Source organism: Plectrocnemia conspersa, unplaced genomic scaffold, assembly GCF_051122295.1.
Source record: "Plectrocnemia conspersa isolate PC_06_02 unplaced genomic scaffold, ASM5112229v1 ptg000012l, whole genome shotgun sequence".
Classification (NCBI taxonomy): Eukaryota; Metazoa; Arthropoda; class Insecta; order Trichoptera; family Polycentropodidae; genus Plectrocnemia; species Plectrocnemia conspersa.
Genome location: NW_028277176.1, coordinates 7,047,255 through 7,064,907, shown reverse-complemented (window position 1 = coordinate 7,064,907; position 17,653 = coordinate 7,047,255). Strand labels below are relative to the sequence as shown.

The window sequence follows — 17,653 nt, the reverse complement described above, 5'->3', positions numbered from 1 at the left end:
ATAAATAGAACGATCATGTGAATTAAAAAAAAATATTATAACATTTATAAATATAAATGGGGTATAAAATATATAATCTCCTGTTATAAAAAGCATTTTTTAACTTAATATATTACAAGCCCCCTGCGCCTTATATACCCACAGCATCAGTGTTTCAGGGTTGCCATGGAAACGTCTAGAATATCCGATAAACCCACCCCATCCCAAGCTCAGCTGTTCAGTGGCGTGCGTAGAGCACGCGGGCGCGGAGGAAAACTGTCATTTTCCCGATCTTTATTTTCCTTGTTTGATCAATTTCACCAAATATGTCCACTCCCAAGAAATCTCCTAAAGAACCGGAAAGCTTAGACGACATATTATATGAACAAACCGGCTATAGATGGAAAGATTTGACTTTTGATAATTTGACGCGCTATATGTATCGGCCATCGGATCCTTCTAGTCTGGGCGTCGTCCGGATGCTTTTTGGTATGTTTTGATATTTTTGATGTTATATAAACATTCTAATATATATTGGTAACAATTTTAAGGACTATCGATGGTCCTGGACGTACCTGAAGAGAGGGGCGGCGCAGAAATGGATCTGCGCTGGGGCGACCCAATGGGATGCTATTTTCCTTTGATACCTTTGAAAGTACTGCCTTTACCTTATATGGCCGTGGTGTACGGAATCATGTGGATTGGTAATAATAATAATAATATAAAATCATATAAATAGTTCCTAATAATATTTAATGAATATTTATATTAAATTTTAGGAGCAGTTGGCATATTTTTGGGCTTCAAATTTAAACTCAGCACTATCATGTTTGTGATACCTTATTGGTATATTTTCTTATTGGAGAAGAGCTATTGGAATAATCATAGCTATCTATATGGATTGGTTGGTGTACTATTCATCGGAACGCAAGCAAATAATTATCTGTAAGTATTTATATAAAAAATATATTAAAATACACTTATTTATTAAAAATCTATTTTTAGATCCATAGATGCTTATTTAAATAAATCGATTAAAAATAAAGAAGTGCCTTATTGGAACTATTTCGTATTGAAATATCAATGCTTTATATTATATTTTGTGGCTGGATTAAAAAAGGCAAGCGAAGAATGGCTCTCTGGTTATGCCATGACTAATTTAGGGAATCATTGGGTTTTCTTTCCTTTCAGGTATGCTAAACATAGTATTATTTTGTATATTATAAAAAAAGCTTTTATAAATATCATTTAATTTCAGGATCTTTCTCACAGTCGAACAGACCGATTATATTATGATTCATTGGTTCGCTTTCATATTCGACCTTTCTGTATGTTTCTGGATGATCTATGGACGCACTAGAGCTTTTGCCATGACTATTTGTGTCATATTTCATCTGATGAACACTCGTCTATTTTGCATAGGTTTCTTGTTTAATCAATAATATAGTTATTTAAGATAAGCTATTTAATATTAATTGTTTTATTATTTCAAGGAATGTTTCCATGGGTTTGTTTAGGAACTCTGCCATTATTTTGCTCAAACGATTGGCCAAAAAGTATTATAAAAAATCTAAAGGCATTGCTCTTCTTGAAGCCTAAAAAGGTTACTATTTCAAGCAACGAAAATGCCAGGAAAGAAGATAAAAACGAGGAAGAAGTTCAAGAAAATCAAGATAAAGAATCGAAAGACAATCAAAAAGTATTCAATGCAAATAGTAAGCAAAGAGGAGTGGTTTATTGCATTGTAGCGTACATGGCTATACATGCATTTCTACCATATTCACATTTTATTACAAAGGTAATTTTTTATTAATTATATTTCTTCTCGTCGGGTAGGCTTACATGTGTCTGAACTGGGCGGCCGCCGGGATTATAAAGAGAGCGTCGATAAAGTTAAATCATGAGAAATTCATTCATACATATATATTACACTTATGTTAAGGGATTGAAATAATACCGGAATTCTCAATACCGGTATTACAGAGATAAAAACAGTCGATACCGGTATTATCTGTTTGTTCAAAATGCGACATATTTTTGTGATTAAGATGTGATTTATTAAAATTATTGCACATTTAATATTATTTTTTAGAATATCGCAGTATTATTTATTTTCGAAAGATTTGTCTCTCGTATACTGATTTATTTCTCATGCTGAAAGTAAAATAAATTAAATTTGAGCTATAAATGTTTATTAAAACACTATAGCATAAAAAATACGTATACACTGCATAACCCTTTTAGTCCCAGATAATTCCTAATAATTTTTTGAAAAAAATCATTGATTTGTATTTTTAAATAAATTATATTATACAAGTGTTTTTAAAAATTGGTACTTTTTTATGTTCTATTAGTGATTTGAGATAATAAAAAGCAATAATACTTAGTTGTTACTACAATAAAAAAATATATTTTTCATATTTATTTACTTAAAAAATAAAATATAAATTAAGTTTGCTTCAAAAAAACACCCGCCAACATATTTTAATTATTACTTATTTTCAATTAAATTTACATTAGTAACAGAAAACAAATAATATTGCATTATTTTCTATTGAAAAAGTTTTTTTTTAACACATACATTTCGCGCATTTTTTCAAATACGTTATTTATTTAATTACAAATATTGAAACTTATTGCTAATATATAACACCAATGATTAGTGATGCATATTCCGTGTATTATTTGGGTAAACATATGACTGAATGGAGATAAAAATGTATAAATGTATGGAACACCTGCTTTTGTTTTCACTTCGCCAGCCATCCCTATCATAAAAAATATGCGGTCATTACTCTGTTACATAACAGAATTAATTGTTAAGTAGCATTAGATTTGTCTGATATATAGCAAATGTATTCCTTTTATGTTGACACGTCACGAATATACAAAAATATCGAGAATGTTATAATAAATTTAAAAAAAAAACGAAAAATCAGACGATTTGTTATTTTTCGCATAGGTATGGTGGGCCAATATTTCGGCCCTTTTAGACTAAAACGGATAATATTATTCTATTTTGATATACTATGCAGATAACACTACAATAAGCATCATTTTATTATCTTCTGCTCTCAATAAAATTCAGCATCATCTTTTTCTCAGTTCTAAGCCATGGAGATATCGTTTTCGATAAATAAAATGTACGGATTTAAAAAATATATTTTTCCGGTACTAGCGGTATTTCATTTTGTAATATCAGTAGTATCATTACCGGTATTGCAAACCCTAGTTGTGAAAGTTTGAGGAGGGTTTGAATAAAAAAAACAATGAAACTCAAAAACTCTTCTCAGCTTCCAAATGTTTGATAAACTTTTCTAAACGAACTAGCTGCAAATCGGGTGAAGATCGATATTATCAGAGTCCTAGCGGATCGTATGATACGAAATAATACACGTTATATTGCTTAAAATGTGAAGAAATTAGGCAGACGCCATTCTTCGTCTTACCGACAAAAATTAATTATGCAGCTTTCGTTGGCTAAACTACGAGTGACCTCTGTATTACTGCTACAGAGCAAAGGAATATAAACTAGTTATATAGTTAACTAATTTTATTCACACTTCGGATACAAGTTAGTATATTGTATGTCTTAAAAAAGCCGTGGGCCATAGTTTGGATACAACGGTTACTATTTAGTTGCGCAATAAGCTATAATTTAATTTTAGTATATTAAATTATAATTAAAAGTAATATTATTCCAATATATTATTTTTCAGGGATATAACAACTGGACTAACGGGCTATATGGCTATTCTTGGGACATGATGGTGCACAATTGGGACACGATTCTGGTTCTAGTCAAGGTGGTAGATAATGAATCCAAAAATGAAATGTTCATAGACCCAGACGCTTGGACTCCAAACGACAGATGGACCAAGCACGGAGACATGATGCATCAATACGCTCAATGCCTTCGCAACAATCTTTTGAAAGACTCGAGCAAAAAACACATAGTGAAAAAGAACACACACAACGTAAAGTATGACCTCATCCACTTTGACGACGGTGACATTCAAGACGACGTAGCGATGACATTTTTCTCAAACATATCGATATACGTAGACGTATGGTGCTCCATGAACGGTCGATTCCAACAAAGGATGTTCAACCCCAACATTGACATATTGAAGGTGAATTGGAGTCCTTTCAAAAGCGTAGAATGGCTGATGCCACTCTTGACCGAGCTCAACAACTGGAGGGAGATAATCTCAGATATTCAAGAGCACGTGTACTCATGGAACAATTACACGGATGTGCTATTCGTGGCAGATTTTCCAGGTATTATATAAATGTAACACTGCTGTATGACGTTAATGATCTAATTTTAAAATAAACGTTTGATTCAGGGTTACATCTAGAAAACTATATCTCACCGGATCTATTCAACGTGAGTCTTACTGTATTGGAAGGTCGAGTGTTTTATGAGATTCCGAAGAAAGCCAAGCATATAACTCGTCTTCCGGAAAAGAGCAAAGCTATACATTTGACAAAAGATGAGAGCATTCTAGTGGAATCTGGAGCTTTTCATAAGATCCATACTGTAGGAAACAAGCCTGCTTGTTACATGTATGTGTTTATGAACTCGACTAAGAAGCTCATGGAAGAAGATCCTAATGCGATAAAAGATGACGAATATTCTGATACTCCAAAAAACCTAATTGTTAAAGAGGTGTCTTCTAAATTTAACAATATGGTAACGTTTTTAGAACACGTAGGCAATGGATTATTGTACAGCGTATATGGCGTGCCAATGCTTAGGCGAGTTGAAGTTCGATAGTTGCAATGTCATTAGATTTAAAGCATCTTGTAATAAATATAACTAGCAATAAATAAAATTTATTAGGAGTTTTATTTATTTAGACTTTAATGACAATTAGAACTCGTCAAATTCTTTCATTAAAAACAACTTTTTAAAAATTCCATTATTATTACATGAATCTACGTGTTTTGATTATTTAGGTCATGGCCATTACAAAAGTTGTTATGGCCAAGAGCTGTTTGGCTCAATTTGAGCGAAAACTCCCGCTTGGACCTCTTTGTACTACTGGCTCGCGAACTGTGCGGTCGCGGTGTCAACCCTGCGTGGTATTGATACGTAGTAATAAAATACAATTAGCAAAACCAGCTTCATGTCAAGGTAGCACGATAAACAAGAATCCCACCCACCGAAGTTAAATACTACGACTTACAAGGAGAGTCAAATGAAAAGCATTATACATTTTATCTTTTAATTTCATTGAACAAAAATATTTTTAAAGTATAACTTCCTACAAGTTTTCCGGCTTAAATAGTAAATGCATACCATTAGTAAAATATGTTTTAGCTGAATACGACACATTCTTAGAAATGAAGCAATTTCAGTATTTTTTTTCACGATTCCTTTGACGAAATAATGCTACTTCAAAACTTTTAACCCCATTTGTACATTTGCTGAGTGGCAAACATGCATCACTATACTGAACTTGAATTTGTCGATAAGTTTTATTCCTTCACTTCTCAAAAACGATAGATAGATATAATAGAGCAAGTGAGGCGTCAGGGACATCATTTTTTGAGGGGGGGGGGGGAAGGTGAAGGCATATCTCGGGGGAAAATAAGCGGAAAATGAAGTAGAGAAGCATAGTTTGTCTGCACGCATAGTTTGTCTGCACTTTGACATTACAGTATTTTAAAAATATACTTTTCTTACCGATAGTATTACTGACTTGTAATATGAGAGTATTGGGCAAAGTATATTCAAACCGAATTTTGGTCAATAGTAGGGCGCAAAGACAATTATCACTTCTCAGAAGTAAAAAAATCACGTCAAAAGCAATAAAATCGTGTCGGCACCGTCGCAGTAGGAACTCTCGGTAACTGCAACGGCGCGAAGCGATTTTATTACTTTTGACGTGAATTTTTGACTTCTGAGAAGGGATAATTGTTTTTTTGCGCTCTCCTATTGGTCAACATTTGGTTTAGATATGCATCATTCGATTCCGACTTACTGTAAGTCGTAATATTGTTATAAAAAGTATGTGTATTTTAAGCAGGGACGTCATTTGCCCCTCCCTTTGAATTTGGTCAGAAACGTGCATGTCATACCGCGAATCTTAAAAAACCGATCAATTTTTACCCTCCCCCTGGATAAAGCTGACATGGCGTCCTTGTGAGGCGTGCATTTCAAGCTACTGCTGTGCTTTCAAGTGAATAATTCGTGTAGCCACCTGTTATTCACTCTCCGAACTATGTATAATATTGCTGCCAATTGAAATTAATGCAATGATATGAATTCGTCATTGTATGCACAATTAATATTATATTTTTTTTATATAATAATATTTTGAGCAAACAACAAATTTATCTACAACATATAAGGAAAAATAAGCGATTTATTTAACAATTTCATTAACGTGCTTATGTACATATTATTGTAAAAAAATAATAGTATATTGTTTGATTTTTTTGCTTTTTACAATTATATTGTTATTAATCAAATATTTTATTCAATATTTAACTTTCGTGTATAAATTTATTTTTACAATTGAACTTGTAAATAAATAGTAAAATATTTATTCGATAACGTGAGGTTAGAAATTGTTTTAGAATTAAATTAATATATTACAAATCTTATAGTTGTGGATAGTAACATAGACTTATATTCTGTGCAACTATTTGTCATCATTGCGACAAGGTAATATATTGACAAGAATTTTTGTTTCCAAACAATTTCAACACTAAGAATCAACCGACTTTTAACATTTTAATACAGTAAAAAAACATTTAAGAAAATAAAAAAATAAAATAATATATTAATTTGTTGTGCATCCATTTATTTTTGTACTGAATATTTACAAACAAATATGTAAAAATTAGGTATTTATCAATGAATTGAATAAAAAAATGTGACATAAAATAAAAAGTTTGTTCATTCACATTACAATTTTACTTTATTCATATTATGGTGTAATGAATATGTAAATGTTTAAAATATTATTTTATTTACAGTTTTATATGACGACACCATGTTATGATAATAATGTGGTAATTTATGTAAAAATGTATATAATGGCGATACAACTATTTTTACCAATCGTATTCTAGAGATGTTTTTCTATTAGGCAAAAAATCTTTTTCATATTTTATTATGATTTTTGTAGGTGGTAATACATTATTAATCATTCATGAATTACATAAAAACTACACTTATATTTACTAAGCTCATCAATAATTAACAAAAATAAAAATTCACAAACAAATCAATTGTATGAGAATGATTATTGAAATTAAAAAAAAAATATAAATGCATAACTTCTACTATACATACTTTGATTTTTATATAAATGTGCTACAAGCTGCACGGTGCGGTGTTTAACCGTTTCCAGGACGAATTTTTTAAGGCTTTTTGTTAAAAAACGTTTTTTTTATTAGTTTATACTACATAATCAAACTATAACGCGAAAAATATTTTTTTAATATATACTATCTAATTATTTTATATTTTTATTATAAAAAAAATATTGAGAGCCAATGTCAATATAAATGTGACATAATATAATAATAAACACAGCACTCCGTCTAATAAAGCGATATGTAATTCAGATAGTACACAATTTATGTACCAATGTTTGCCACCGAGACGCACCAACTTGCATATAGCTTGGGGCTCTCTATTTGCCATGCAGCATCTGCACGAAAGGATCAAAATTATTGTTTATTAATCACGTATATGTGCGCCAGCAGTAAGACCAATGAATTCGCTAGTTTCTGGATTTATTATGGTCACACCAAAACCTAACCTAAGCAAATTAAATATTATATTCGGTTTTGGTTTGAACAGAAATTGAACGTTTTGCAACTGTCAAATATGCGTGCACGTTAGTGTCACATGCACATTTTTGAGCGTCATTTTTTTTTTCGAGAATTTGCTATTCATACAATTATATTTTGAAATGAAAAAGTCCGAAAAGTGTTTTATTGACATCGATGAGCTGAGATGATTTCTTAATATTATTATTACTCGAAATTTTAATTGGTCCGTAAACATTTTAGAATATTTGTCTTTTAGCATTAAGCAGTGATTTTAAATGTCCGCATCTGACATTTTAACAATTTTATCAGCTTCCAAAAGACGGTTGCTTATTTGCAGTAAAATTAACTTAGCTCAACAATTATGTTATGAATTACTTAAACTTTAAATAATTGCTCTTCGTTTTTAAAATTATAATCGGAACTCAGTTCATCAAAATGTCGTATGTTTTTTATTACATTTTCGTTTGAAAATCACTACATAGTCTTTCACTTCACATGTTATTTATTCATATGAACTTCTCATAATATTTATATTGCTTATATTCGCTTCTTCCAACACTACATTTCGTTTTCATTAAGTTTTTGATGCAAAATTTATTTCATTCATAAACCTGTGTAAAATAACACAAATAAATATGAAATTTAATGTATTAATTTATTATTTTTGTATGTTATATGTTTATAGATGTATGTTTTATTTTAAGTAATTTAGGTATAATTTTTAGCATTTATTTTTTAATATTATTATTTGTAAAGAAATAATGCAAAAAAATATATTGTGTTTTATTGCGAATGTTTAAGAAACCGTGTGTGGTTGAGGTCATCAGGCCTGAGTAGGAAATGCGTTTGTGGGCGCACATAAGCAATGGCAAAAAGGCATAGCATGGTCCCGTCCTACGCTCGATTAGTAATATTTCGGCTTCTAATTTTTTATACGTACATTCGCGCGTGCTAGGGCCGAGTCACAAGAAGAAAATCGTATAAATCGTACGAAAACACGATCGTGTGCTGTTTTTGTTTCTACTTGCGCTGCAATAACGGTTATTATCGGGAAACTGCAGCGTATCGGCATACTTCGGCGATTTTATGTAGGGGTTGTCAATTCTTAAAATACGATTGTATTAGTTTAATGAGCGTGCTTTTTGAATAAAATGTCGAAGCTGTAGTGGTTCCCGTGTGATCGTTTTGTTGGAAAGGCATTTCATTTATGGCATACAAAAAATAAACACCACGCGCCGGGCCCAGTAAGATTGTTGTATTTTTATTGTTATTGTAAATTGCCATATTCTTATCCATTATTCTGACTCATAAATCGAACATCGTATTTTTACTGTAAGTAATGCTTGTATGAAGACGCAGTTAGCGAGATAGGGTAGCGCGCATGGATGTGACAGACGGCCAGTGTTGCCAGAGGTCGTGCATTATGTCACCGGCGGCGTGCACGGCCCCCACCCCTCGCGCGCTCTACATTAAACCATCGAGCCATAGCGGCGCGCGGTTCAGTCGTTCTCGGTCGTTTGGCGCGTGACGTCCTCGCCCGTATTTGCGCGTTCCGGCCGGCGAAGCTCGCTCGAACCCGCGCCGCGCCGCTTATGATATTCTAAATACGCGACGCGCGCGAACGATCATGATGAACCTCCTAGACACCATAACGACCCGCTACAACTATTCGTACATCTTCGACTTCGAGAACCAGTTCATCCATCAGAACACGAGAAAATGGATGTCGGAAAATTGGACAGTCGCCTTCTACTACGTCTCCATCTACATGCTGTTCATATTCATCGGACAGCATTTCATGCAGAGCAGACCGAGGTATGTACCCGTCCGTATTTGGGGTGGGGTGCGGGTAGGGGTAGTTTTTCAAACGAGGGATGGCCATTGGACGAGACGCGTGGGGTGATGTAACGAGCTGCGTCCCGGTGTGACTCGATGTAGCGAGCGATTTGTTGTGTTCTGTCAAAATTTGCAACATGCAACCGGAAGTGGGTGGGCGTGTACCGACACCGGCTTTTTATCAATGAGCTGTTTTCATTGGACCCGTCGGCTTGTGTTGCCAGATGAAATAATTGTGCAAATGTTTTTTTTTTAACCCTTAGTGGTCCAAAATCCGATTCGTCAAATGTCACTGCTATATTCACTCTCCTTTTCGACGTCTAATTCGTCAGTTGAAAAATATAATGTTTTCTTCATAAGGGATGAAAAAAATAACACGATAGTTAAAATCAAAACACTAAATATATATACACCTCAAATTAGATTGAATTTATTATTGTTCAAAATTCCACTTGAAATTTACCACTTTACCGGACAAAAACTATTTTCTTATTGAATTCACTGCGGTCCGATGTAATCAAAAAATTAGGCTTCTTACCTAATATTTATGTATCATTTATTTAGGGTATACCCTGTACCCGTTCTAGATCTTAGGACCACTTACTGGAAAAAAAACACACAAGAATGCAATGACAACAGAACTTGTGTTTCGCTCTATCTTTGTAAATAATATTTACAAATTGTTTACTATTGTATTTTACACAACACCAATGCTTCTCAAAATATTTTTAATCGCACGGAATTTATTGTTGTCGTTTTTATTACTTTGATATATGAAACACTAAATATATTTATGTATGTACATTACAATTACTTACATATTTATATAATTTGTCCATCGTGTGATATTTCTCAAAGCAATCTTCCATATGAAGATATGATTTTGAATTGGGTTTTTAAACATCTCATTTGTTTTTCTTTCACCAGTTTTTTTATACATAATATATTATGTATAAAATGATTTTTGGTCCTTTCATACAAATACTATATTATTATTCATTAATTTATATGTTACAACTTATTTTTTTCTATTGCTTGTGTTAGACGTAACTAACTAACTAGTTAAATATACTTTTTGGAAAAGTAAATTATCAGCAGTAAAATAATCCTGTAGGATTAGCAAGGTGATTCAATTCGAGTTTTATATGTTGGCAGCACTGTGAATCAGACAGCTGTCAATAATCACGCGTGTTCAAAGTGTCAAACGCAGGGACGTCGCTCTAACATTTCAACGTTCCAATTTGCATTTTTCTAGCCAAATTCAGATGCTTCCCTGCTTAGAATCTACGTAAAAATGTCGTCGCAGTGGAAACGATCGATTATCTAGCGTTCATATTAAGACTTTACAATAAGTCAAAATCAAATAAAGGATATCTAAACCGAATTTTGACCAATAGAAGAGCGTAAAAAAGAATTATCACTTCTCAGAAGTAAAAAATCCACGTCAAAAGCGATAAAATCGTGTCGGCGCCGTCGCAGTGGGAACGCTCGTTAGTTAAAAACGGATTGGAGTCTAGTTAGAGTATCTAATTGGTGACTTAGATACTTTATTTGTGTGCCAATTACTTAAGTAATAATTCTTAAACAAAAAAGTCTGGGCAATTAGTAAATTATACAGTTGACGGAAATTTGAGTTTTATAAGATTTAACACCAGTTTTATTCAATATGATAATAATTATTATATTGAATAAAACAGGTGATAAGTCTCCAATTGCACAGATTTTTTGTTTTATATAAATTAAGAAAATCTTAGATTATCCTATGATCTCAGCATTGATTGATATATGCGTTGTCTATTTTAAGTAATTAGATATTGCATCTAAAAATATGAATAGAAATAAAAAATGTATTTCATCTGAAAATAATTATTATTTTTAGATGCAATACACTGATTTACTATTATCATGTTTACAATATTATGTTATTCGATACAATTTAAAGGAAAAAACTAAAAATCTGTGAGTAAAAAATAAACAATTTTTCTGAAAATCTGGAACCATTAAAGCAATATTTGCTTTGGTTTTTTGTGCTTATATTTTAATTTAAGATTGTTTCAATCGTTGTCTCTAAAACATGAGATTAGTGGATTAGTGTGTTTATGCGAAATATTTTTATAGTATTTTTTGGTGTAATTTAGATAATTTATAGAGAAAATCTATTACATAATGATTAAAGCACACTATTATTAACAGTTATAATGTTCCAAGTACCGAAATATTGTGACTTGTTTCATTTATTATTTAATTATGTCGACTGCTCCTCGTTTTTAACTAATTTCAACATCACTTATTTACTCAATTATTTATTCAATAGATCTTTGTCATATTTTTATTTATTTACAATCTATATAATTTATTCATACTTATTTAATAAAAAAAATGCAGAGTATACATTTGGAGCTATTGCATCCCCAGACCGATGTTTAAAATTAAAAAATAAAATTGTGATCAGCCCCTTGCTTGGTGTGGAGTAACAATAATAATTATTTTAATGAAGAACAAAAACACTTATTCAAATTTCAAGTGGCAACCGTATAGTAGCTTAAATTAAAAAAAATAACTGTGTTATTGATAATACACCTTCATCTTAATTTATAGACGCATTTGTTAACGGAAAAAATATCTAAAAAATTATATGGAATATTTTTTATTGACTGTTTGAATTAGAGAGTACATAGCACGCGTCCGGGATATCCCCTCTTCCGTTTGGCTCCTTCCTAAAAATACTAATATATATATATATATATATATTCTTTACTCAGTCGATGTATAAGTGTATAATATTTACTTTAAAAGCATATTATTATGAATCGTGCGTGGAAAAATATTTGGTCAGAGATCGCAATACAAGATCGACTCGAATATTTATCAAAACATCTTAAAGACAGGAAATGATTTAGGCTTTGACTTAATTACAGAACCCTTCATTTTTTTGTAAAAAAATACCTTGAACTTAGGTAATCTTTGTATTTGGCGTTTTGAATGTTTTTTTATCCAATCTTAAGGCATAAAAATATTACTGTGATGACGATAGTGTTTTTTATCACTACAAACTCAACATCATTGGGTCTGGTAAAAGTTTTCAGTTTAATACTTAGAGCAGTTTTATCAATATTATACTGACTTTTAAATTCCTATTTTGTTCCGTGCAAGCAATTGAATATAAAATGTTTCTGGGTCGAAACATTTATTTTATTTATGTTTGATTAAAGTGGATATATGCTGCGATCCACGGCTACCTTCTGTCTCATTTAAGTATACATGTATTCCATGAATACTAAAATTGTAGACATACGTAATTTTTGAAATCTGTTGTGAAGCATTCTCCTGCTAGTTCAGCTTTTATAAAATAGAGCTACTTCTAAATAAGTATAGGATTTTCGTCTACCGTAAGTTTCGTTTCTTCGTTCTATTGTTTATTTGTATAATGACGATTATATGTATTTTATAAATCAATGCTTATCGAAGTCGAATATAAGACGTAAAATTTTGAGCGCAAAGCGCGAGATTATGAGCGCATCTTTTTGCGAAAATACAGCAGACAAACTTAAATGATAATATTTTCAATAACACATTTAAAATTAAATATTACATTTTAATATAAGAAACACTGATTCTTGTAGAACGCTCTGAAGTTAGTTGTTATTCAGCGTGGAATGCTAAAATAAATAAATAAAAAATTATATAAAGAAGAATAAGGCAAGGATTATATAAATATAAATATTGACAATAGTATAAAAGGCGATATGATAATAATGTCGACAACCGTACCTCAAAAGCAACAAATTCATTCCGCCCTGTGTGCTTACACATACTGGTTCCCTCCTCAGGGCGATCGACTAATCACAGGTCGGAAATTTAAGAGCACGTGATGATCGATTTTATTGTGCACTGACTGTTAAAAATGAATAGACTAGTTCTTCGCATATATGTATGTAGTTCGTTAATGGCTTTATGCGGTTTGAAGTAAAGATTATAATTTAATTGATGGCTTTTTTTTTTACCACGATAGACTTTTTTACTACCCTAATTTAAATAAATCGTTAAAAACCTTCTTTATTTATATTTTCTAAACTCAACGATAAAGTTGTGCAATAAATATTATAAGCAACAGAAAGTATCATTGTTTGGAAAAAAAATGATATTTAATACAATCTTCATAGGAAAAACGTTTTTTATAGTTTTCTCAAGAAAATTATCAAATATTAAAATAAATAATCACATGTTCAATTTTAATAAGTTATACAAAAAAAGAGGAAAAACAGTGCTTAACACTTTTTTGTTGACTAATGCGTATTGTATGTAAATAGTGGATTATTAGTAAAATATATTGGTAAACAATAATGTCGTATGATATAGGTATAAAGTAAGACAGATTTTTATTACTATAACAAATATATTTTTTAATTGCTTATCTTCAAAAAAATTCTCATGCAAGCAAAAAAATCACATGCCAGCAAAAAATTCATTACAATTACAAAAACATAAAAAATTTTTAGCAGTGTCAAACATTACAGTTTTTAATGACTAAAATAAAAAATCAAACATAAAAAATATTGTCTATAAATATTATACATTTATATAATTTTATAGCATAAAACAATCTATGAGATATTATTTAATAGGAGTTTTATTGCTCCTTATAAGTGCTTTTGACTAGGTATATTTATATTTTGAACTTATTTCTAGCAGTTCAAATATAAGCATCATTATCATCCAGTGCATCATTTGGCACATATAAATATATTTCGACGAACATGGACTGTTATTTTTAACAATATATTTATCGATCACATTAAAATTCGTGGTTAAAATATCATCAATATGCACTATTCAAAGTTTTTTTTATTATATATTATTACGTAAAAAAATTCACAAATATACCTACCACCAAACATTAAACGTAAATAAAGCACATTATACAACTCTACTATCAATAATTTAAATAATTATAGTCTTTAATCACGTGCACAAAAAATATGTAGAGATTCCCCAAATAACAGTAATTACTATGTTTTGCGAATCATAGGCGTACGTGTGTTGATTTGCCATTTTTTTATCATACTCAATGCAAATCGTAGAAAGTTGTATGTGATCATGGGTGTATTATACTTAGTGATGCATTTAGGATCTTAGCAATTTAAAAATAATTATTGACTCGCTCTAGAGCCGTATATTTAAAAAGCTTTTAGGCTTAAAAGTTTAACCAACAGTTCTGTGACATTATTGCGTCTTTGAGATTAGCCTAATTGTGTTCATAGGCCATAACCGAAAAGCTAATGCGTTTTTAATATATTTTTTGTGGGTATTCAAAGCGAAATAATGAATAATTGTGCTGCGTTTTTGCTTGGACGCTCGTGTATCATTTGCAGAATTAATTATAGTTCAGTGGACTAGGACCATTTTTTTTATTTATAATAAAATTGTTTTTGGCGAATAATGTAGTAACCGATTATGGGCATATTTGTGGTTTTACACTTCAGTGGACACCATGAAATACGGATTTGGGAAGCTTGCTTCCTTGTGATATATTTTTTATTTGTATCTTTAGATGATAAAACGTCCATTGAAAACTTCAGAACGGTCACCGCTCTTTCGATACCTTCAAAGTTGTTAAATATAATTATTCACAAATATACCTATTATTACTGTCGACAGGCTTTATGGACCAACAATACGGGTTTCGTCCGTACGAAGAAGTCCCTCTATTCTATAATCAAAAGTCCGTTATGCGCCTTAATTTGTTTCAAAATGCGACGCTTCTTTTCAACATAAAAATGCTTGTGATCAGTATTTATTTGCCGTATCTGCTATGATCGAAATTCGCAGAAATCGTTCGTTGAACGAAACAAAATGATGGAAAGGCTTACCGTTTAACGCTTCTCTCAAAAACAAGTGTGCGTAGCAAATTTTTGTGATGTTCATATTATGTTTTTAATATTTATTGTTTTAAGACGCAAAGATTTTATTTCAATCAGTTTAATAATTCGGTCGTGACTAATTTATTTCTGTTCTTCAATTTGTATGCAATCTGCACAATTCGTTCCAAACATCCAAGCGTTCATTTGTTGGCCGATAAGCTCATTGCTTGTCCTTAACAGTTACACATACATCTTGGTCTTAACAACTAACTTAGTGGTTAACAAATTTAATAAAATTAACTTGCATCTCAAAAAAATAATCTAAAATGTCTCTAGTAAACGTTTACTTGTGTACTTTAATTTTATATTGTTTGCTTGCATATTTTCCTCATACATTTTAAAGTAATACTATGTTTTTCACCTTTGATATTGAATCGCACGTTACGTCCGCGGATTTAATTCGTGGAAATGACGTCACTAGAATATATGGAAGTTTCCTCTCGGTGTTTTACTGCACGCGTTGTTTGCTAAGTTCTTATGCACACATTTAATTTGCAGTAATGTCTTGTAAAAACGCGCAATTCATCCACTCTTAAACGCGATTTCTACTTTCTGGCATGTTTAGATAGCGCCATTAGTATCTTCACCAGACGTGTCTCCATGAACGGTCAACTATGATAACAAACAGTAGGTTATTAGCTCATTAGTATAAAAATATTTGTCAAAAAAACCCATGTTAAATTAATAATCAGATTGGGGTTGAACAATGATTGTGTCTATGGAAATGGTATTTATAAAAGTTATTGATTTTATTTTATAAAATTTAATTACAAAATTCTTGTAGATTGTTAAAATTTTTAACAATACAAACTTATTGTTTACTCTGGAGAAAGCAAATGTTCATTTGCGTGTTTTGTGTTTTGTTTTTTTTGTCGCGATTTTTATAATAGGAAATTGCTTTTAATATTATATAAACATGTTTTTATTGAGCGAAGGTCAAAGAGGGGAGTCGAGTCCTTTAGAAAACGTTAAAAGAAAAAATCGCAAGCAAAGGGCTATTCATTTTAGCGGCAACGTGAGCAACGTGTAAAAAAGCTCTACAAAAACCGTGACTTTTAAAAGAAAATAAAAAGCTTGTAGCTAAGCGAAATTAATTGATTCGATTTTAAAATAACGTTGAGCTAATCATTGTTTGTTAAATAGTGGTGGTCCAAGTAATATTGCATGATTACATCAGTGGTAGGAATCATGTTCATGTGTGAGGATCGCAAATAGTACTACCAATAAATGTTGTGCTATTATCTTTATTCATTGTTTGTTGTAAATCTATCTCTAAAAATACTTCAGGCTAATAATTAATGTTAAATTATTTTTAATATAGTTTAAATTAATTGACGACTACTGCAGCTCATATATCAGTATTTTAGTAGCGCAAATCTTAACTGGATAAAATCGATTAAGCTGCAGGAATAGAACGTAGACCCTTAGGTTTAAAGTCCGGACTTTAACCATTACATCGTTATTAGCGCAATACTTTGAATATGGAAATTAATTCTTATTAACGTTCACACTTGAAAAGTTCTTCAAAATGCAATTTATAAACCCGACTTCAAATTCATGTACATATATGAATAACAAACATTTTCAGATTTACATTAGCGGATATCTGATAGACTCTTGAAATATTTATGCCATCTAGATTGACGCAATCGTTCAAATCTGAGTTTTAATGGGTGCTTATTTTCTCGTTGAAAATCCACGGGTCAGAGTTATGCAACGACCCAAGTTTTTGACGTCATCCAGCAAGAGTAAGGTAACCAGAGATCGTATAGTTCATAGCCTACTAATATTTTCGTACAAGGTCGCATGTTATTACAGTAAACGGTAACCGTCCGAAATCGATTTAGAATGACATGTCTGAATTGTCCGAAAAGTTTTTGCTTTTCCAATGAAGCCAATTTTCTTAAATGTCGAGCATGATACCGAGAAACTGTCGATTTTTCGCCTTTTGATTGAAAGTTTATATTCTAAACTTGGGTTTAAATCGATAAGTACATCGGTGGAATGCTATTTATGATGCATTGTACTTTTATTATATATTTAATACTGCGGAATGTGGCTTCTGGGTGCCACTTTATAAATGAAACCATTGCGCTTTATTCCTAATATTTTTTATGTTGAGC

General features: G+C 31.3%; 2 protein-coding genes across 2 annotated transcripts in view; both read left to right on the top strand.

Moving 5' to 3' along the window:
- The first annotated feature begins 185 nt into the window (after nt 1-185).
- GC (gamma-glutamyl carboxylase) lies at nt 186-4,817 on the top strand. Its single transcript, XM_088199325.1, has 8 exons — nt 186-468; nt 531-683; nt 759-924; nt 985-1,170; nt 1,238-1,401; nt 1,473-1,777; nt 3,699-4,260; nt 4,329-4,817. The coding sequence occupies exons 1-8, from the start codon at nt 306-308 to the stop codon at nt 4,757-4,759; spliced, it is 2,130 nt and encodes a 709-aa protein (XP_088055451.1). The 5' UTR covers nt 186-305; the 3' UTR covers nt 4,760-4,817.
- Nucleotides 4,818-9,257: 4,440 nt separating this feature from the next.
- The window catches only part of Baldspot (elongation of very long chain fatty acids protein baldspot), a 54,955-nt gene continuing 46,559 nt past the window's right edge, over nt 9,258-17,653 (top strand). Inside the window, exon 1 of the mRNA XM_088200134.1 lies at nt 9,258-9,588. Within this exon, the coding sequence (XP_088056260.1) occupies nt 9,401-9,588 (188 nt within the window). The 5' untranslated portion in view covers nt 9,258-9,400. The remainder of the gene's footprint in view (nt 9,589-17,653) is intronic.

Excerpts from the sequence above, each read along its gene's own strand:
- GC (XM_088199325.1), top strand. The coding sequence starts at position 306 with ATGTCCACTCCCAAGAAATCTCCTAAAGAACCGGAAAGCTTAGACGAC. Across the intron at positions 684-758 it reads GTACGGAATCATGTGGATTG|GAGCAGTTGGCATATTTTTG; the intron begins GTAATAATAATA and ends ATTAAATTTTAG. Across the intron at positions 1,171-1,237 it reads TGGGTTTTCTTTCCTTTCAG|GATCTTTCTCACAGTCGAAC; the intron begins GTATGCTAAACA and ends ATTTAATTTCAG.